The sequence below is a fragment of the Cydia strobilella genome, chromosome 19 (assembly GCF_947568885.1).
Source record: "Cydia strobilella chromosome 19, ilCydStro3.1, whole genome shotgun sequence".
Lineage (NCBI taxonomy): Eukaryota > Metazoa > Arthropoda > Insecta > Lepidoptera > Tortricidae > Cydia > Cydia strobilella.
The window spans coordinates 5,075,344-5,097,923 of NC_086059.1; the positions used below are offsets into that span (position 1 = coordinate 5,075,344).

The 22,580-nt window shown below is 37.7% G+C and overlaps 4 protein-coding genes across 6 annotated transcripts in view; 2 read left to right on the top strand and 2 right to left on the bottom strand.

The window, feature by feature from the left end:
- The window catches only part of LOC134749870 (CRACD-like protein), a 43,692-nt gene extending 39,888 nt beyond the window's left edge, over positions 1-3,804 (bottom strand). For 2 of the 3 annotated variants that reach the window (XR_010128527.1, XM_063684867.1), the window contains exon 1: positions 3,397-3,804. Coding sequence is in view for 2 of the 3 variants with exons in the window: in XM_063684867.1 (XP_063540937.1) it covers positions 3,397-3,558 (162 nt within the window). In the remaining variant the exon portion in view is untranslated. The remainder of the gene's footprint in view (positions 1-3,396) is intronic. The other variant, XM_063684868.1, reaches the window with a different exon arrangement.
- Positions 3,805-6,158: 2,354 nt separating this feature from the next.
- On the top strand, positions 6,159-13,779 carry LOC134749847 (CDP-diacylglycerol--inositol 3-phosphatidyltransferase). Its single transcript, XM_063684846.1, has 4 exons — positions 6,159-6,318; positions 6,408-6,542; positions 9,595-9,912; positions 10,743-13,779. The coding sequence occupies exons 1-4, from the start codon at positions 6,270-6,272 to the stop codon at positions 10,907-10,909; spliced, it is 669 nt and encodes a 222-aa protein (XP_063540916.1). The 5' UTR covers positions 6,159-6,269; the 3' UTR covers positions 10,910-13,779.
- Positions 13,613-18,472, bottom strand: LOC134749846 (T-complex protein 1 subunit zeta). The gene is made up of 6 exons (XM_063684845.1): positions 18,239-18,472; positions 17,412-17,611; positions 16,687-16,826; positions 15,998-16,145; positions 15,170-15,363; positions 13,613-14,597 (listed from the first exon to the last, which is right to left on the bottom strand). The coding sequence occupies exons 1-6, from the start codon at positions 18,373-18,375 to the stop codon at positions 13,821-13,823; spliced, it is 1,596 nt and encodes a 531-aa protein (XP_063540915.1). The 5' UTR covers positions 18,376-18,472; the 3' UTR covers positions 13,613-13,820.
- Positions 18,473-19,009: 537 nt separating this feature from the next.
- LOC134749845 (protein unc-45 homolog B) lies at positions 19,010-22,349 on the top strand. The gene has a single exon (XM_063684844.1). It carries the CDS (start codon positions 19,178-19,180, stop codon positions 22,016-22,018), a length of 2,841 nt encoding a protein of 946 aa, XP_063540914.1. The 5' UTR covers positions 19,010-19,177; the 3' UTR covers positions 22,019-22,349.
- Positions 22,350-22,580: the final 231 nt, after the last annotated feature.

Below are 22,580 nucleotides of genomic sequence, written 5' to 3' on the forward strand. Positions count from 1 at the left end.
CGGTAATGACATTAATTAAAATGATATAAAGAAAAAAATATAAAAAATTAATAGATTTTTTTGAAAAATACCCAGAATTGAACAGTTGGTGTGTTATTAGTACCCTTATAAGGGGCAATTATAAATTACGTCACACCTTTAAGGGGCAGGATGTTGTGACGTCACACCAGGGGTTTAGCCAAATGTGACCAGGTGTGACAAGGAGGGGGGAGGGGTCAAAAAACATTGAAATTTCGTGTTGCGTAATTTATGGATGACCCCTATGTGTTTCGTTTGTAAACAAAATCTTTTATTTCGAATAATTTAATGTGTTTTGGACCAAATTAAATGTATTTTCAGAATCATTGCTAGCACAAAAATAAAATTGAGGTGTTATAAAAATTATATTATGTTAAATTATGTTTTAGGTCGGAAAGGAGATATTTTTCTGTGCTATGAGAAATACTTCTAAAAACATGCCTCTTTTTAAGGCGTATTTGGCTAAAAATGTTTAAAAACACAAAAATACAAAACAAAACAAAATACAATACAAAAATACGTCAGTTATTACCACTCAAAGACCTGCATCTAGCTACCAAACATCCTGTAATATTAGCCGATATGTTAACTATCTGAGATATGTATGAGCATTTCACTGGTTCCAACTCACAATGGCAAAAAATTAAGCCATTACTCCACATCCCACCGTCTCACACAGAGCCGAGATTAAATAAAAATATATTAATTAGATTACAGCTCATTAGAAAGTTGTGTGGTTGAAAACAAGACTGCATATTTGCATAATATAATATACTTTAAATGGATCTACCATTTGTGTGGGTTTGCTCATTAAGATATTTCTTCTTGCACTTTATAATAAATATAGATAATCCATATGCTTTAGAAGTGTTCTATGTAGACAAGTTTTTACGATTGACTCTTTTAATGAAGAGCCTCGATAATCCGTACACAGGCTAATCCGAACTGCCGATTGACTCCTTTCTTTGAGGGACAAAGCCAAAATAGAACCTGGTATTAGAAAAATTCAAAGATTTCACATTTCACATCATAATAGGGAATATTACGCGAAACTCTGCATAGGGGGCGCCACTACCACAATCTGAGGGTCTATCGCGAAACAAGATGAAAATCGAAATTTCGTTACCTATCATCTCTGTCACTCTTGCATATTCGAGCGATAAAGAGGCAGATAGCGAAATTTCGGATTCGCGTTTCCCGGTAGGTCCTCTGTAAACAAACCGCCTTGATACATCAATGTCATATTTTATTATCTCTGAAAACTTGTCAAAAACCTATTAAAGGTACAGTATGTAGCACAATCGGATTAAGTCTAAATTTGGTATGTCTTCTTCAGTCGGTCCCTCAATGCTGAGGATCGTGACATCATGTCCTTTTGTTGAAGATCAGGTTCCTCCATAGGCTTCTATTCTTCGCCAAGCGCATGGCCTCGTGCAATTTGGTATGTATGTTAATTAAAGGTCTCTTTTTCATGTCCACACTATTTTACATTTGGGGACCTCAAAGAATCGCGGCCATCTTGGAAAATGTGTACCATCCTGGAGAAATTTGCGTTTTACTCTAAATATACGTTCTCTATGAAAATATGGTGTAAGGCAACATTAAAGCTTATTAAATTCTACACAAAAATTGTCACATTTTTAAGTTTTACACATTTTTCCTCCATTTATTTTAGTAAATTTGTATTGCATAGCACTCGTGTACCAATTATGGATTTACTGATGTCTATTTTATTGAAATCCACTCAATAGTTTAGGCGCTGGAAGTAAAAATATGATTTACTATTCGGCGTCCTCTCAAGGCAGCTGTATTAATTTTTCTTTAATAAAGCAGGTGTAAATAGGTTGCGAAGGGCAAGAGGAATCTACTGATATGTCATTTTAAAAAATCCGTCCAGTATCCTGAGCTACAGGGTGTACTGATTTTCAGTATTTAAACCCATAACCCTACTTTCTGCTTAAGTCACAGTCGAGTAAAATGTTGATATTGGAGTAGAACGTGTACAAATGTATAGACAAAAGTGGAATTCATATTCCTCCAAGTTTCATATTAAGAGAATATCCCCTGAAAGGGTATAAGCGCTAAATCTGGATTCAGCTATTATTTTCTATAACAAGATGTATTTTTTCCGCAAAGTTATCTAGGACTTTTTTGTGTAGAATTTAATAAGCTTTAATGTTGCCCTACACCATATTTTCATAGAGAACGTATATTTAGAGTAAAACGCAGATTTCTCCAGGATGGTACACATTTTCCAAGATGGCTGCGATTCCTCGAGGTCCCCAAATGTCAAATAGTGTGGACATGAAAAAGAGACCTTTAATTAATATACATACCAAATTTCATATCTTTGGAAGGATTTCGAGGTGAGACTTAATCCGATTGTGCTAATGTATACGTTACTCTATGGTTTACTAAAAAGGCTAGTCTTGCACTGGTGGCAGAACCAGGGCAGAACATTGCAGTAATATCCCCTATTATGTAGTGTTAACTTACTTTGCTAATACTTTTCTTTGTTTTTGTAATTTTGGAGTCTTATTAAATATATTTTTTCAGCATATGCTTGTTTTATATTTAACATAATATAATCCGAACGCTCCGTGAGTCCGCAAGTCCAAAAATAGTTAGTTGTAGTGAGAGTTGTGCAATATTCAAAGAAAAATACATAAGCTGAAAATGTTGAGATTGATAGGACTGCAAAATTATGTTGTAATAAAATTTTGCAAGAAAAGATGGTCATAAAAGCAGAAAATAGGTAACATTGTAGCCTACATTTAGATAAAATTTAATTGTACGTACCTGGCCTGAACAATAATGAAGGTAGTAATTTTGTAACTGAGTAGAAACCTTGACTATAAATTGAGTTACCTGTTTTTTGTTGCCACAACCTACTTTTATGACCTTATATTTTTACCTTATGCTGTACTTCTTAACAAAAGTAATAAGTGCACAGTTTTTTTACTCGTATTTGTCACATAAACTTCAAGCAGGATCATATTTCGTAGGTAGTCATAGATAGACAGGTATTTTCACATTTTGATTTTGTTTGGTTAACAACAAAGGAATGGTAAGTTACTGTTCACAAGGGCAATATGATCACTATGGATATATAGAATAAGCTGTAAATAGTGCAAACTCATGCTTACCACTTGTTTGATAAAAAGTGCAAATTGTTTTTGACATTCAATTGCTTCGCCATTTTTCACTTTCGTACACACGAAACGTGTTGAGTATCACTCACATAGGACCACAATCTTCTATTTACGAAATATTTGTACGGCAAGCAACGGCAGTTAGCTACAGCCGGTAGCAAAACCGACGGAGCATTCGCAAAGACTTCAAAATTTAAATAAAATGGCAGCAAAGAGGTCAACTTACCTCCACTTCGGCGTTGGCAGATGAATTCGCAGATTTAGAGTCAGAATTGGTTTGATGTTCATTAACTAGATTGTACAATGCTTTTGAATCTTCACTGGGAATATTAGTCGCACTTTTATCCGGGGCTTTTGGTTCCTTATCATACTCCGGCGGAGGAGCCATCTTAAAGGAAGTGCAGTCAGATGACACAAGTCTTATGACTTTACGCGCCGGAATCACCGCCTGCCCCTTCGAAATTATATATTTCACTACCTAGCTAATAAAACACCATGATAAAATATTCGCCTACAACATAACTAAAGTTCTAACTATTAGCAAAACTGAATTCTTCATTTTCGACAGATTCCTACTAACATTTTTTTAACGAACACGACGCCCCCAAGCGATAAACAGCGTCAACTACTAGATTTTTTTCAGTAGCAACTCACCGCGGAAGTAAAGTTGTCGGTTGTAAATTAGTAAAATATAAATTTATTCACTGTTGATCGGTGTATCACTTAGAAATAATAAAATCGACTATATAAAGGAGCCAAATCTCTATGTATGAAAAGTGTCCATCAAAAAACAGTAATTAGGCGGCGCCACCATACACCGAAATACTACCAAAAACAACCTACGTAATTTGGTCGGGTTATTTGTTGGTTCATGTTATACTCATGTCCCAGAGCCTAACTAGCGCCACCGGAGAGATTAGGAACTATTATTTAAAGCTGAAAGCGGTCACTTTTGCAACAATTCTGCCATAAGAGATTGGCATGCTTTCTATACATGAATCTAGTATAACTGGATCGGTCATGAGGGGTGGGGGAAAATGACCGAACGGGATAGTCTTATGTATCTTTCAGTAGGAGTAGCAGAGAAAGCGCTGTTATTGTTTGTCCTTGTCATAGTTTCACTTTTCCACCGCTGCCACAACCGAGGTTGTGGCAAACAAATAAGTACGTGACATGTCATGTTTGTTCGTTGCTTGTTTAATTATCGTTTTTTTGTATGAAATTGTGCTTTCTCTTATGAAATATAGTGATGGTTAGCGTTTTGAATGCTTGAACTTTGATAAAATACTGGTGAATTGTTCTGTAATCGGCTGTAATAGCCGCTCTGAGCAAAAATATGAGATCATAACCTTTCACACGTAAGTACGGTATTTTACACCTTCCTCTTAACGCAATATGTGAGAATAACATCGTAAAATTACGTTACACTCAAAGCAATGTAGAATCAAACGATTTCAATAAAAATATCACAATTATTTACGCAAATTAACAAAACATTATTTGTAAAATTATCCGCCCAAATTACGTAGGTAGGTAGGAGTCTGAGGTCAGCCATTTTTAAACTTCTTCTTAATTTAGCTGCATAACAATCATGTTAGGGATACCAGATGAAAATATCATAATTTTATGGGTAATTTTGACCTCAAAGTTTTTTCGTACTTCTAATTCCAAAAAATAAATAAACAAATGTTGTGAAGATTAAATGTGGTGTACATTAATTGGTGTGATTGCGATTTGTGATTTCTTTAAATTAAAACCCATAATACATTTTATTTTACGTTTTATTTACTAAACATGTTTAGTTTTGTACCACCTGCGCGAATTATAGGAGGTATTTAATTGTTTATACGCCTAAAAAGAACGGCCCATTGACATTTTATTTAACAATTTTTTAATACCGTCAAACAAGCTAACTTTGCCTCCAGGGTATTGGTAAAAATTACCCCAATATTTGATATCACGTTGGGGCGATTACCCTGGAGGCAAAGTTAGCTTGTTTGACGGTATAAAAAAATTGTTAAACAAAATGTCAATGGGTCGTTTTTTTAGGCGTATAAACAATGAAATACCTCTTATAATTCGCGCAGGTGGTACAAAACTAAACATGTTTAGTAAATAAAACGTAAAATAAAATGTATTATGGGTTTTAATTTAAAGAAATCACAAATCGCAATCACACCAATTAATGTACACCACATTTAATCTTCACAACATTTGTTTATTTATTTTTTGGAATTAGAAGTACGAAAAAACTTCGAGGTCAAAATTACCCATAAAATTATGATATTTTCATCTGGTATCCCTAACATGATTGTTATGCAGGTAAATTAAGAAGAAGTTTAAAAATGGCTGACCTCCGACTCCTACCTATCTACGTAATTTGGGCGGATAATTTTACAAATAATGTTTTGTTAATTTGCGTAAATAATTCTGATATTTTTATTGAGATCGTTTGATTCTACATTGCTTTGAGTGTAACGTAATTTTACGATGTTATTCTCACATATTGCGTTAAGAGGAAGGTGTAAAATACCGTACTTACGTGTGAAAGGTTATGATCTCATATTTTTGCTCAGAGCGGCTATTACAGCCGATTACAGAACAATTCACCAGTATTTTATCAAAGTTCAAGCATTCAAAACGCTAACCATCACTATATTTCATAAGAGAAAGCACAATTTCATACAAAACAACAACAATTAAACAAGCAACGAACAAACATGACATGTCACGTACTTATTTGTTTGCCACAACCTCGGTTGTGGCAGCGGTGGAAAAGTGAAACTATGACAAGGACAAACAATAACAGCGCTTTCTCTGCTACTCCTACTGAAAGATACATAAGACTATCCCGTTCGGTCATTTTCCCCCACTCCTCATGACCGATCCAGTTATACTAGATTCATGGTTCATTGATATGTCATTACGTCATTCCTTGTTCCTCATAGGCTCATAGTCTTTCATTCAATTCATTCAGTTCAGATCAATCAATCTGCTCAGTTGCTCACTCTGGCTGAAAATTGAAGTTGGCTTGGGGCGCCGCCTATAATATTATTTTATATTTAAAGTTTATTGAGTTTAAAACACCTATCTTCCAAGATGCCAGAAACTCAAGAAAACATATTTCTCTTTGTTCCCAATATCATTGGTAAGTGACTAAGTGTTTTGGTCATGTGTACCTAACTGTAAACAAATGGCGAACTATTGATTTGTATTGTTTACATTGTATTATTACAGGATTCGCCAGGGTCATCTTGGCTATCATATCCTTCTATTATATGCCGACGCATTGCGTCTTCGCGGTGATTTGCTACGTGACCTCAGCGCTGCTGGACGCCGTGGATGGCCATGCCGCGCGGTTCTTTAATCAGAGTAAGTATAAGGGTAAGGGTACTCCATCTGTTCAATGTGTACTGCGTCTCACATTTTGCTTAATGAGAGAGTGAGACGCAATGACATTGCACAGGTGGACCACTAAGGCATCACTTAATTGAATTACTTACCCTATCTTAGAATGACCTCATGACATGTTTTTAGGGTTCCGTTCCCAAAGGGTAAAAACGCCCTGTCTGTCCATTGACAGATGAAATTTTCATAGATGATGTATTTCTGTTGCCGCTATAACAACAAATACTAAAAACAGAATAAAATAAATATTTAAGTGGGGCTCCCATACAACAAACGTGATTTTTTTGCCCTTTTTTGCGTAATGGTACGGAACCCTTCGTGCGCGAGTCCGACTCGCACTTGGCCGGTTTTTTAATGAATACATGAATAGGGAATTGATCAATCTAATAGAACTTATAAATTTGTAATCATATTTGGTAGTCTAATTAAATGAGTTGCCTATCAATATCATGACCAGTGGTCTTGCATAGACTACATACGTGTCGCAGTTGTATCGTATAATCCGCCTTATTACATTATGGCTATCCATAATGCCAGCCGTTATCAAAAACGGCTGGTTTGAAATGCGGCGGTTCTACGATTAGCCGGATTGAATACGGCTGAATGAAAATCCGCCGGAATGTATGCAGCGTCATATGTTCTTCAACACGGCTAGCCGTAATGTAACAGTGAGTCATTAGCTGCCTTCAACAGTTTTTAGTTCCAATTTTTAACACTAGACAGATTTTAAACACTTGTGGCGCTGTCTGATATAACAAAAAAAAATGGTTGGTTAGGTAGCTTCAATCTTTATTCGCTTCTGATGCCCAAAGGGCAAATCGCCCAGAAATAGGAGCCCCGCAAAGCGGGGCTCTGTCTAGTTAAGTTGTGAAGGAAATGTGTTTGGAAAGGAAACACTTAGTGCGTTGGGACCATGGTAAAAATAAGTAGTACAATGAGACTAAATGTGGGTCGCTTTAGTGAAAAACGTATCGTAATGACAGTCTGGCTAATTATTGAACCGCCGCATTTCAAAACGGCCCTGTTTTTGATAACAGCTAGCCATAATGTAATATGGTGGATTATACTATTCGACTGTGACATATGTATAATGTATACTATTATAGTGCCTTTATGTATAGGCATCAAAGTATTCATTGCACACCACAGTAAGATTATATTAAAGTCATATTGATCAATTATGCAAAGACAAATTGCATATTTATAATTTTTAAGGAAAAAAAACCGACTTCAATGGCGGATGCCGCTGAAAGTTCACTTATTGTTGATGGTGCACTCTTAGATTCCAGACAATTAAATGAAAAAGACAGCATCTTTTGCCTAATAATGTGGAAAAGGAGGTAAAACCACCCACTTTTCTAGTAGCATTTCGTTTCTGTGTCTCAGTTCTAACCTAACCTAACCTACTTTTCTGATAGCATTTCGTTTCTGTAAGGGTCACAGCTCTAACCTAACCTACTTTTCTGATAGCAGTTCTGTTCTGTGAGAATCGCAGTTCAAAACCCAACCACCCACCTAACCCACTTTTCTAGTAGCATTTCCGGGTCCGGGTCTGGGTCCGGATCAGAGTCCGGGTCCGTGTCCGGCTGTCCGGGTCCAGGTTTGGGTCAGAGTTCGGTCTGGGTCCGGGTCCGAGTTAAGGTCCATGTGGAGACACGGGTCCGGGTCCGAGTCCGGGTCCAAGTTTAGGTCTGGGTCCATAAGGAAGAAAAAAAATCGCCAAACATGAACTATGTGTCATTGAAGAGTTCTATTCTGATCATCATCAGCAGTTCCACTTCATCAAATGTCACTTTTTTAAATGTAAATGCTAGGTTTGTTGATGAAAATACAAAAATCACTATATGTATGCCTTTCAAATTTGAGGAGTTCCCTCGGTTCCTCGTGGGTCTCATCATCAGAACTCGAGCTTGACAAAAATATGTCTTAAAAACTTAAGTTGCTTAACAAACATAAAGAAGAGGACAAATCGCCAAACGTAAACTATGCGTCATTAAAGAGTTCCATTCTGATCAACATCAGCAGTTCCACTTCATCAAATGTCACTTTTTAAAATGGAAATGCTGGATTTGTTGATAAAAATACAAAAATCACTATATGTATGCCTTTCACATTTGAGGAGTTCCCTCGATTCCTGATGGATCCCATCATCAGAACTCGAGCTTGACAAAAATGTTTCTATAAAACCTAACTTGCTTAACAAACATAACGAAGAGGACAAATCGCCAAACGTGAACTATGCGTCATTGAAGAGTTCCGTTTTGATCATCATCAGCAGTTCCACTTCATCAAATGTCACTTTTTAAAATGGAAGTGCTGGATTTGTTTATAAAAATACAAAAATCACTATATTTATGCTTTTCACATTTGAAGAGTTCCCTCGATTCCTCATGGATCCCATCATCAGAACTGCTTTTTGACAAAAACGGGACCAATCTGTATGTATATACTTACAATCAAAAAAAGAAGAAGGTCCAGAAATGACGGGAGTTATGGAGTAACAAACATTTAAAAAAAAAAACACCGAATTGAGAACCTCCTCCTTTGAAATCTTGAAGTCGGTTAAGAAGATATGATATATCAAAAAAAAACTTGATTATTAAACATTTTATAGGAAGCGTGCATAAACTGTAAGGGGCAGCACAGGAGACGTCAGATTTTTGGCGCGAGGCGTAAATGTGTAGTTTATGCTTCAAAAGTAGCCCACAAGATGGCAGCACTTGCTTTGGCGTGAAGTGTCAATGTACACGTGATGTACATGTTTATGGTTCCGATTCAGGCCACAAGATGGCAGACCCTCCAACGCGCATGGTCCCTATAATATACTCATTTATCATCCCTATAATATAGAGCTCGAGGGAGAAGAGAAGAGTGTTAGGGTCGGCAACGCGCATGTAACTCCTCTGGAGTTGCAGGCGTACATAGGCTATGGAGACTGCTTAACATCAGGCGGGCCGTATGCTTGTTTGCCACCGACGTAGTATAAAAAATAATAATTGCATAACATTGCTTTTAGGTACCAAGTTTGGAGGAATGTTAGACCAGCTAACTGACCGCGCTGGCACTGCAGGCCTCATGATGACCCTCGCCACTTTCTACCCCAAGTACACCTTCTGGTTCCAAATCTCCATGGCCATTGACATCACTTGCCACTGGCTCTACCTGCACTCGGTGACTGTCCAGGGCAAGGCATCGCACAAGCTGATTGACATGTCTGGTAACCCCGTCATGCGGCTGTACTATACCAACAAGAATGTACTTTTCTTCATGTGTGCCGGCAATGAAGCATTCTATGCGGCTCTCTATGTTATGTACTTCTACACTGGCCCTACAGGTAATATGCATTTAGTTATTTTAGTTTGCTATAGACAAAGAGAATATAAAGGATAGAGAGGTACTGTCATTGTAAATTTTGTAGTCACAGTAAGTTTACTGCCATCTATCGACACACGATTAAAACTAAAAATAAAAAAATGTATACAATATGGATAAATGATTTTTTAATTTGTATTTATTATTTTTATATGATTTTGAGCCATGTTCTTTCACTGATATGTGTTAAAATTGTTAAATAACAAACGAAACCGTCAACGCCATCTAAACGAGAATAGGCCAAAGGTTGGTATTGGTGGGGTAGCGCCATCTGTGCGAAAATCAAACTTTCTTGATTTCCAAGGCACGTTTTTTCCTTAGACTTAGACAGGGTCTTATACGGAGTTATATAGGTCTTTGCTATAAATTAAAACAGTGTGTAAAATTATGAAAATTAAATTATTAAAAAAATTATTCTTCTTATATAGGATTCTAAAACATACCATCAAATATTTAGCTTACCTAATTATTTTTATTTTACGATTTATATTGTACGATTGTTAACAGGACTGTATAATATGTCATTTTATCATCTTGACCTAAATGGTTGTTTTGTGTTGATGAATTATTAATGATGAATAAGTAGCAAACAAACAATAAGGCTCGGTTGCACCAAACTGTCAGTCACCGTAAAAGCGTTACCAAAATTTTATTGTATGGAAAGTTTCATATTATTTTCTATCTTAGAATTTATATTATATTCTAATACAATAATATTATTTCATATTATATTCTAATACCCATTTCGCAATTTTTTATAATATATTATAAATGCCGCAATTTCTTTTCCAGTTCTCGGAATCGGCCTATACAAGCTCATTGCTCTAGTCTCCATGCCGGTGGCAGTGGTGAAGGCGGCCATCTCCGTCCTCCACGGCATCGTAGCGTCCATCAACATCGCCTCGCTCGACTGCGCCGAGCGCGCCGCGGCCGCCCAGAAGCAGGACAAAGCTAATTAAGCTGAGATAACTAGTTGTAGTTTGGCCAGCCGTCTGTGTAGTGTAGGACTGATCGCACCGGAGCGTTCAGACCTATCGCGAACCACTTTGTTTACCTGACCTGACCACTTTTTTTGTTATTCCAAATTCCGAATTTCCTTTATTCCTTTCTGCGTTATTTCCTACCCTTTTACATGACGTTGACTACGGGCAATACCGCCCTCAAGTCCATTTAGAAGAAAAAAAAAACGAATTGTTTCGTTTGTTCATCTATTTGCTTCTTTATCTCTCGAATATGCATTAGCGATAGAGGCAGATAACGAAATTTCGACTTTCGCCGTTGGCCCCCAGACGTGGTAACGCGTCTTTTGGCGAAGAGTTCGCTAACTCCTCACGTGCATTACCTACGTAATTATCAGTACTGATACTCGATAATAGATGTCGCCACGAACGGAAAGTCTGATGCTAAACAATTTTCAGCTAATATTATAACCGGAACTCTATTTTCAACTCCCTCTGCTTGTAATATTAGTAGTAAATTGTTGAGCAATACACTTTTCGTCAGTCGCGACGTCGCGACACACGTGACATCTAGTGTCGAGTAGCGGCACTGATAATTCCGCTACTTGACGCTAGATGTCGACTACGAAAATAATAGTCGATTTGGTAACAAAACCGATGTATGGAGTGAGCACTCTGTTCACTTATTGCTCTATGCTTATAGTGTTAGGAGGTGACCGGAATGCTTTCTGAACATTTTAGTAACACGGCTGGCTGGCCCAACTATATGACTTCCATTCCAACTATTCCAAGCAGGGTAACCAATGTTTTACCATCGATAAACATTTTGCGAAAGATAAAGAGAAATCTACTTCAGTTCCTAGAACATTCAGGTTGTAAAATCCGGAAGTAAACCAAAAAGATTTGTGTGGTAACCCATCATTTAAGTAACTTAATTTTGACTCCCAGTTGTGTCGCCAAATTATAACCAGTCAATAATATTTGCACATTTCGGGCGCGCATCATAAAGTGTTACTATAATTTTGACCACGAATTTACATTATTATGTATAGTATAATATATTATATAAGTACAAATAAGAAGAATAAAGAGCGTTATTTACAAAAACCTCTTATATATCATAATGTCGATGTGACTAGTCATCAGTTTTGATTCCCGCAAGCTACTTGTGTCTTCTATTTTTTTTTTGTTGCACATCAGGTGATGTTAAGTTTTTATTTGTATAATATTGTCTTCGGGTACCGTGATAGTTACTCATTAAATAAAACTATGAAAACGGAATATATCGCGTATATTGAATTTATAATACATCCCGACGTTTCGAACGCTTTACAGCGTTCGTGGTCAACGGGTATATTACGGGTGTATTATAAATTCAATATACGGGATATAATCCGTTTTCATAGTTTTATTTTTTATTTGTATTTAAGAAATACATACATATTTGTTGTTGGGTACATTTATGTAACTATAACATAGTAATAATTAATTGTGTTATGTGTTAAGAATTTTAGAGCTGTTTGTTGTCACCATTCAATGTTAAAACCCAATGTGAGTAGGCTGTAGTTGTTTAAATCTCGAATAATTTGTTTTTCAAAACAGTGAATACTGTCACTCAGAAAATGATTTTCATAATTTAGGCTCTGTACACCAACTCAGAGGCAAAATATGGTAAATGCAGCCATTTGGTGTTCAGACTGTAGGTAATCTTGGTTCTTGATTTTATAAAACTATATGCGAAAAGGGCATTAGCTAGATTATGGCACCGGGGCAGCAATAGGAGCAGTCAGATTTTTGGCGCGAGGCGTAAATGTGAAGTTTATGCTTCCGATGTAGCCCACAATATGGCAGAACCTACTATGCACCAGAAAACGTACGAGAACGGTAGATGGTAGCACTTGCTTTGGCAATGTACATACACGTTTGTTTCCTATTGAGGCCACAAGATGGCAGTCCCTCCAACGCTTACGGTCCCTATAGTAGGTGTAGGTACAGTACAGTCAAAATATTATGGCCATTATGGGGCAAATCGGACAGGGCAGCATTTACCTAACAGAAGAAAAAAATTGTATAATAAAGTCAGTTATCTTTAACAACCCAAAAGTCATATAATAAAGGATTTTAATTAAGTCAGCAAATATATAATTATCAATATTATCATTAATTATTCAATGAGTTATTTTTTTGCAGACACATTTTTCAAGAGGCATGGCCTTATTATTTTATTTCTCAGTAGAATTTAGCGATAAGGTTTTTAATTATAGTACATTTAGAATAAGGAAAATCAATGTCTCTAAAATTATATATCCTTAAGTAATTAATGGATAGGTGCAAACTGTTAACGATTCCTACAAACTGTATTGTGCAATTTACGACCACTTTAGTTTTCACTAAAGATACTAATATAAATTAAGGGCATTTACTTAATTAAATATTTAACCAGGGCATAGATCATACTATCTTTTGGCCACATATTACCTATAAAAAAAAGTATATCCAGATTACTGATATTCAACAATAGCTATATATAAAATTCAATCAAACTACAAATATAAACATATTCAACTGTATGGACAATGGTACTATAGCTATTGCTACACATAAACAATCATTGTATCACTATGTAAATACACAGTGTACTTGTGTAGTGCCAGTAGTGCTACCATATTTTTCGGAGGATATACGAAAATAAAAAAACCGAAATCAATATTAGTTATATTTATTTTTAATATTAATACTTGTGAACAGCATTTATGCAAAAGTGAAAGAGTATAAGAATATATGTAGTAACATTAAATGCAATGTTATTTAAACCAAAATATTGTTGAACAAACTAAAATAAAATTATTCTCAATAAAGCAAAATCATTATTTTGAGACATTATTTTTACACCTCAAAAAATAACCGGTGATTATCCCTTGAGGCTGCTCATGCCAGCTCTCATGATCTCGTCGACGAGGAGCAGGTTGCTGGCGATCACGGAGCAGGAATTCAGGATTTGCTTCTTGACAATGTAGTTGTCCACAATGCCAAGATCCATAGGCTTGATGGCCTCTCCGGTGCTCAGGTCTAATCCAATCGGGTCGGGGCTCAAGCGCGACTCCTCTTGCAGTTTCACGATGGTATCTTGCGCGTCGTATCCGGAGTTGATCGCTAGAGTTTTGGGAATAATGAGTAAGGCTTCCGCGTAAGCCTGGATGCCGAGACGAGCCTTTCCTTTAACGGTGTCTTTGAACTTCTGCAGTTCAACATTAGCTTTTATTTCAAAGGCGGCAGCGCCGGGGATCACCGCCTTGTCTTCAATAGTGTTGTTGATAGCGCGAAGACCATCGCGGATAGCATCCTTGATTTGAGCCAGCGTGTGCTTGTTCGGTCCCTTGATGAGAATGGTGACGGATTGCGGGTTCTTGCACTCCTCGACGAAAGTGAACTTGTTTTCACCGAGGATGTGCTCGTAGACGAGCCCGGCGTACCCGAGGTGCTCCGGCTGCAGGTCGTCGACGGAGTTCATGGCTTGTCCGCCGCAGGCGAGCGCGAGGCGCTCCATGTTGCGGCGCTTGGCGCGGCGGAGCGCCACGATGCCCTCCTTGGCGAAGGCGTCCAGCGACAGCGGGTCCACGCCCTTCTGGTTGATGACGACGAACGTCTTGTCCGTGCCGTCGCATACTTTCTTCTTTAGGGCGATAATCTGTAAACAAAACATGGTATTTTTACGACACTGATTTGATAAGGAGCTCATCTAATCTGATAATTTTAGTTAAGTATCTGTGTAGGGTGTTTTCAAAGATAGATATAACTCCGTAATAGATGGATACAGTCTAAGGAAAAAACGTGCCTCGAAAATCACGAAAATTTAACTCTCGATCAGAGGGCGCCACTAGTTTTGGCCTACACTCGTATAGAGGGCGTTGACGATTTCGTTTGTTATTTATAATTTTAACGCATATCAGTGAAAGAACATGGGTCAAAATCATAAAAATAATTAATGCAAATAAAAAAAATCATTTATCCATATTTAAATACATTTTATCGTATTTTTATAAATATTTATTTTTAGTTTTAAAGTGTGTCGACAGATGGCAGTGAATTTACTGGGGTTACAAAATTTACTATGACAGTACCGCTCTAGTATAAGTTACTCTATGGTGTTTTGAAATGCCTAATATTAGGAGACAAAGTGCCGATTCACTTGGAATTTTCCGGTGACAATCGAGCTGCTAGCTGTCCGAATAATTTATAGTTTAACAAAATAAATGTTACCTTCTGGACCCTCTGGTCGATGAAGTCCCTCTCGGCGGCGACCAGCTTCTCGCGGTCCTCGGCCGACTTGTAGAAGAAGCCGGAGTTGACCTCCGTCTTCTCGTACTCCAACGACACGTTGCAGGTGAGGATGTAGGCGTTCTCCACGCGCTTGGGCATGTCGGGGTGACGCGCGCCGTGGTCTAACACGAGACCTGGAATAAATAACTTTGTAACCATCTCATTCATTAACCCTTCCACACAAATGGGTCTAAATTTGCCAGCCCAAAAACGATCAGCTTAGGTTTATAATTGATTTTTCACATCACCTATTCGGAAAGGGGCCTTTTCACCACACCGGCGTGTAAAGGCTCATGATTGTTAAAAACTGATAAGAAAGTTGCATTTTATTCACATGTGAGGCAAAGAAATCAAATGCAAATTTTGAGTTGTTTTCTTAAGTTTGCTAGTAGTTTAGTCACATAGGATAGGTGATGTGAAAAGCAGTATGTGTCACATGGTAGCAAAATTATTTCCACCTTGAGCGTTAAATGTTAACACTTGAATCACACACTACGCTCAGGATTCAATGTTCGCCCTCGCCGTAAATATAGTCATTTTGCTCCCTTGTGACACAATCTACTATTTGAGTCTTTGCTGGGAAGTGAGCTTAGGGGTTTACGATTATACACAGGAGAATTATTACCCTTGCTAGGTGGTCATAGCTTAGTAGGTGTAATCTATCAGTTATCAGTTTTTGTAGGTTACCGCCAAATATAGGTTAGTTTACCTTATTAGAAGAAAAATTAATGGTAACATGTACAAAATGGAATATTTCGTTCACTTTACCTCTGACGAGCGTGGTCTCGGTGGCGGTCTTGTGCTGCATCTCCATGAGCTCCACCATGTGCAGGTCGACGGGCTTGCCGGGCGTGCGGATAGCCAGCACCGCGTCCACGCAGGCGTCTGTCAACACCTCGGCGAGACTGGCGTGTACCTGCCAATATCACATTTCTTATCAGTTCTATCTTTGTATGTCTCAAAAATACTTGGGTTGGTCATAGTTATCTTGGTATCTCCTGTAATCGTAATAAAGTTTCATAGTTCACTGCTGAATTAGGTATACCTTTTCGACGCCGTGTCAACCACAAAAGCAGTCATCCAGACGCCACGTCACCAGTGACAAAACTGAAATTGAACTTTACGCATATGCATGTAGGTCTATGTTGCTCTGTGGTCTATGACCGATTAATCGGTCTTTGGCGTTGAACCTACGGTGCGTATATATCGGTCATTGGCGTCCAAAAGGTTAATCAGTACAAGATTGTAGGGTGAATCAACTTTCACTCGTTGCCGTGGTTACATTCCCCTGGGTCACTGTTAAAACCCGGGTTTTATTGTATTTAAGTAAACAAAACATGAACGGTGTGTACGAAAAAATGCAGTGATGCAATACTTTAGCACGCGAGTGTAGTATTGTGGTTTCTGGTAGGTGTGTGGTATCTGGATTATGTGGACCTTGCCTAATAGTAGCTTACCTTAGTCTTCAAGGATGTGCGGACAACATCCAGCAAGTTTTCACGCTTGATCTCAATGGGGACCTTCATGGTTTCTAAAATTTCCAGCGCCTTATTGCGAGCAACATCAAAACCTTCTGTTAGAATCCTAGGGTGGAGTCCTGAAATGAAAAATATTTTATGTAATGTGTGTAATATTACTTGTAGCTTTACTTTCATAGGAACCATAGTGCAATATGGAAGAGTCAGATAGTACATTACATACTAGTTATGAACTGAATTCATATACAGTAGAACTTCGACTTTTATATACTGTCCTGTCTGTTTTTATACACACTGTGCTCATCCACATATTTTGATTATCCAAACTAGTATTGGTGGTATATGTTTGGTTAATCAAAGTTCTAATGTTAGTACCTAGCAGTGCAGATGCAGGACAATCATAAGCATCAGATCATAATTATTGTCATGAGACTAATCAACATCAGTGGATCCTAACTGATTTTACTTGTGTAGCGAATATAGATGTAAAAATATTGACCCCTTTAATAAATAAAGGTCAATAAGTGTCAAAAAATTAAAATGGGTAAAATGGAGGCAATTTTGACCAAAAATATAATGTGATGATTTTCAGTAAGGATTTTAGTAGCAGATTATTACCTGCAATCTTAATCCAACAATTACTTAATGTTTCTAATAATTTTCATGGAATCAGTTAACAATTAGTATTTTTTTAGATGACATACCTTCACTAATATAAATATCAGCTTGCTTTAACAGTTCTCCAATAAGCAGCACCGTGGATGTGGTGCCATCACCCGTAGCGTCGTCCTGTGTGGTCGAGGCGCGCGCAATCAGCGATGCTGTCGGGTGCTGGATCTGCATCTCATGGAGCAGCACATTGCCGTCCTTTGTGATCTTGATGTCTCCGGCACCTGATACCAACCTGCGAACAAATAAAACAGTGAACAATTTGTTTTTGAACCCGTGATATGCTTAAAGACCAATACGTTGGTTAAACTTTAATATTATTGCTATACTGTTAAAATAAGTAACTTTTTAAATACAGGCTACACCCAGTTCATATTGAGAGTGAATTTATATTTAAACTAGTTTTAATAACTAAACTTCCGTGAGGCACTGACATATTATTATTAAATATATTAAACCGGGTCGCTGCAGCCCGCAGTCTGCGTCGGGCCACCAACGCGAGCGCTCTTTGAAAAATGCTCCTCGTTATGGAGCGAAACATGTCGAGCAATCATCGACTTTAAAAACGTGAGTGACCCGGTTTAATATATTAGTAGTTGGTGTATGTAATTATGTATTGATAAAATCTTGATTCTTTACTTTTTGAAAACTTATATGTATGACTTCACTTATAATATAAATTATCATGCTTTTCTAGTTAGCGTGAGTAGTGAAGATGGTCATATGATTTTTGTTTTCGCTATAAATGTGACTGAAAGCGATTAAGCGTCGAGGCATCGATGCAGTAAAAAACTAGAGGCAAAAAATTGTATATTAAAACAAATGGAAATACGGAAAGTCATGTTATAATGAAATTACTTACATTTTCATTGTTCCCTTAGGGCCGAGGTTAGTTTTCATGACATCTTGGATACCTTTTGCGGCTGATATGTTTACGGCTAAAGCCTGGGCCGCCCTTGCAAATTCAGCTTTAGGATTTAACAAACTGATAGCAGCCATATCTGTAGCTTTTAACTAAATATTTTAAAAGAAAATCGACAAAAGCACACACGAGGAATCAGGCGGAAACAAGACCACAGATTAATTATCTTATCCACACGAACGAATTTGAGATTTTGAGAGCTGCTGACAGAAGTTTTTTTAAAAGTTTTATGGCAATGTATTATTTAAAAGGTAATAGTTTAATTTGAGTTTTAGTTTTAATGTTAGCTTAACGCTATTTATTATATAAAAATATGTTTATGACTGTTGTTAACTTAAAATAAAATAAAATAATATTATAGTAAACGTTTTCTATTTTCTTGTGGTATCCCTAAATTGACAGTTTTGACAGCTTAGTCATGGGAATGCGTTCAAATACTATTTTTGCAAAATTTTACGAATAGAATAGAATATTTATTGCTCTCATGTTGGATGTTGGTGTACAATACAAATGTTTATGTAAACCATAGCAAGAACAGGTTTCAAAAATAAAAATACACGTAAAATGTGTTCAGTATTGCTAATTATTATATTTAATCTTTTAATTATTTACCAAAACAACATTATTTACTAAGTAAAAAGTATTTGACTGATTAAAAGAAAAACAGGTTCGTATGAAGTTCCAGAACGTTCCTTAGTTGTAATACATACCGTCGTACTTCAGCCATCAGCCTACTTTACATATATGGAGGAGAATAAAAATACATTTCTATTTTAGTAGTGCATTTGCAATGTTCGGGAGATTACCAGAATATTCCTTAATTCAACTTTAAAAGCGAGCTGGCGCAACGTACCGCAGTCATTACAGTGAAACGTAACAATGGGTGTACATAGTGAAGAAGCTGAAACTTACAAGAATAAGGGCAACGAGTCCTACAATGCCGAAAACTACGAAGAGGCTATCGGATACTACAGTAAGGCGGTTGATTTTTCCGAGAAAGACAGCCGGGACCACGCGACTTACCTAAAAAATCGTGCGGCCGCTTATCTCAAGACGAAGGAGTATGATAAGGTAGTGAAGGACTGCGATGAGGCTCTAAGCATCGTGCCAGAAGATCCTAAGGCTTTGTTTCGACGGGCGCAGGCGCTAGAAAGTTTAGAAAAGTTTGAGGAGGCATACAGAGATGCGAAGGCGGTGTTTACGGTGGAGCCGACGAACAAGGCGATTCAGCCCGTCCTGGCGCGGCTGCATGCCATAGTGCAGGAGCGCGCGCGCCATGCCGCGCAGACCGGCAACAAAGTTGAACAGATGTTCAAACTGGTGTTTGATGTAGCAGAAGATAAAGAAAAACGTGAAAAAGCTATGGCTAATTTGGTTGTGCTGGCAAAAGAAAACTCAGGTGCTAACATTATGTTCAACAACGGAGTGGTTCAGAAAATACAAAAGCTATTAAAGGTTGAGAAGAATCAAGACATCTATACAAATGCTATCCGGGTTATCAGTCAACTCTGCAAGGGCAATGTTGAGAGAACAAAAAACATTATCAAAATTGTGGGCATTCCATGGATCTTGGAAATAATTGACAGTAATGTTGAGGAGCGGGTTAGTGCAGCACAGTATTGTTTACAAGTGATTCTGAACACATTCACCGGCATGGATACTAAGAAGGACAGCAAGCCAGATACCAAATTGTGTGAAGAATATAAGAGTGAAATTGACACGCTACTCAGTTGCTTGACATACTCCATAACTAACAGAGTAATTACTGGTGAAGCGAGAGATGCCATCATGGAGCTGATTATGAGAAACTGTCACTACACAGCAATTAACTGGGCTGAAAGATTTGTTGAAATTAAAGGCTTGGAGAGACTATTAGAAGTGTGCAGTGAACTTGAAGAGTACAAATATGAATCAGCCATGAACATCACTAATTCCTCAAGAACCATTGCCGCTGCCTGCTTAGCAAGGATATATGAGAACATGTACTATGACCAAGCAAGAGAAAAGTTCAATAGCCATGTTGATGAATTTGTCAGGGACAAACTGCTTGCACCTGACCTAGAGTCCAAAGTCAGAGTGACAGTAGCCATCACATCACTACTCAGAGGGCCTCTTGATGTTGGCAATTACATTATTTCAAAGGAAGGCATCATGGAAATGATTTTGGTCATGGCCCAAACTGAGGACCCTCTTCAGCAAAAAGTGTCATGTGAATGTCTGATTGCTGCTGCTTCCAAGAAAGACAAAGCTAGAGCCATCATTGACAAAGGAGTAGACATACTTAAGAAACTATACCAGAGTAAGGATGATTCTGTCCGGGTCAGAGCCTTGGTGGGACTCTGCAAAATTGGCAGTTTTGGTGGAGATGATGCTTCTATCCGGCCATTTGCTGAAGGTTCAACTAAGAAGTTAGCAGAGGCTTGCAGAAGATTCCTAGTCAATCCTGCAAAAGACAAGGACATGAGGAAATGGGCTGCAGAAGGCCTGTCTTATCTTACTCTTGATGCAGACGTGAAGGAAAAGTTAGTGGAAGACAAACCTGCCCTACAATCTCTAATTGAATTGGCCAAAACTGGAGACCAATCATGCCTGTATGGTGTAGTCACTACCCTAGTGAACTTATGTAATGCTTATGACAAGCAGGAGGTCCTACCTGAAATGTTAGAATTAGCAAAGTTTGCCAAACATCATGTGCCAGAGCAACATGAATTAGATGACCAAGACTTTGTAAACAAAAGATTAACAATCTTAGCCAAAGCTGGAGTGACATCTGGCTTAGTAGCTCTTGCCAAAACAGAGAGTCATAACTCCAGGGAACTGATATCAAGAGTATTTAATGCTATCTGCAACCTGCAAGAATTGAGAGGCATTGTGGTGCAGCAGGGTGGAGCTAAAGTGTTGATACCAATGGCTTTGGAAGGCACTGACAAAGGGAAGAAACAGGCTTCTCAGGCTTTAGCAAGAATTGGGATCACCATCAATCCAGAAGTAGCTTTCCCTGGACAGAGGAATCTGGAAGTTATCAGACCCTTGGTGGCTCTACTTCATCCAGACTGCAGTGCTTTAGAGAATTTTGAGGCTCTGATGGCCCTTTGCAACTTGGCAGGAATGAATGAAACCACCAGGAACGGGATATTGAAGGAGGGAGGCCTGGCTAAAATTGAACACTATTTGTATGAAGATCATGCAATGCTCATAAGGGCAGCCACACAGTGCATCTGTAATTTGCTCCAGTCTGAAGATGTCCTCAAATCCTATGAAGGAAACAATGATAAAACGAAATATCTCTACATCTTGTGTCAAGAGGAAGATCAAGACACAGTTATGGCTGCCGCTGGAGCATTGTGTATTCTTACTTCAGTGAGCAAGGTCTGCTGTAGGAAGCTTTTGGATGTAGGACCCTGGCTAGACACACTAAAGTGCTTGCTAGCCAATCCTATCTCTGAGATTCAGTACAGAGGCACCTACATAGTTCTGAATATTATAAATGGGGACCGTGACATCGCTGCTAGGATTTTTGAAACGGAAGTAATGGAAATCTTGATGGCCTTGACTAAAATAGAGAATCCAGAACAAACTAGGATTAAGGAGTATGCTCAGAAGTGCTTGGATGCTGCAGAAAAGCTGGGCGTCATAAGGAAGCCTGACGAAAACTTTGGAAAAAAGCCGCCTGTAGAGGAAATAGATGAAGAGGAGCCTGAGGATGAACCAAAAAAATAAATTTAGCAGTATTATGTTATTTATGTTAATAATTTACATTGAAATGACAAAACCTGAAAATTAAATCGGAGCAATGTCGAGTACGCATAATTGCTCATAATAAACTTGCAGGAGTTTAAAAAAACAGAACTAATGAAATATTTTGCCGTTAGATTTATTATGAAGTGCTATTCCAATAACTGCCTTGAAAATAGTTATATACATAGAATTGTTTATGTACTTAATAGTTGTATTGGATATGTGCCATCCCAACTAAATAAAATAAGGAAGAGATTAATTGTTGTATGGAATTATGATTATTAGGTAAATAAAATTTGTACTATTTATATTATTGCAGTGTTTTACTATTTTACTAATCTTCATGCCATAATAGCATATTATAAATTATAATAAGAATATGCCAAATAGGTCCCTCATTCTGACTCATTAATATTTTTATTTTATTTATTAGGTAATTACCTATTCATACTCGTCTACTTCAAGCCGGCGATTAATAACTTCCTCTGTATTTCGGTAAAAACATACTCTTACTAATGAGATTTTTCACAAAGGTACTTAAAAG

Coding starts and splice junctions, on each gene's coding strand:
- LOC134749847 (XM_063684846.1), top strand. CDS start 6,270: ATGCCAGAAACTCAAGAAAACATATTTCTCTTTGTTCCCAATATCATT. Junction 6,543..9,594: donor CGCGCGGTTCTTTAATCAGA/GTAAGTATAAGG, acceptor CATTGCTTTTAG/GTACCAAGTTTGGAGGAATG. Junction 9,913..10,742: donor CTTCTACACTGGCCCTACAG/GTAATATGCATT, acceptor TTTCTTTTCCAG/TTCTCGGAATCGGCCTATAC.
- LOC134749846 (XM_063684845.1), bottom strand. CDS start 18,375: ATGGCTGCTATCAGTTTGTTAAATCCTAAAGCTGAATTTGCAAGGGCG. Junction 17,612..18,238: donor CCTAAGGGAACAATGAAAAT/GTAAGTAATTTC, acceptor ATTTGTTCGCAG/GTTGGTATCAGGTGCCGGAG. Junction 14,598..15,169: donor TCGACCAGAGGGTCCAGAAG/GTAACATTTATT, acceptor TTTTGTTTACAG/ATTATCGCCCTAAAGAAGAA.
- LOC134749845 (XM_063684844.1), top strand. CDS start 19,178: ATGGGTGTACATAGTGAAGAAGCTGAAACTTACAAGAATAAGGGCAAC.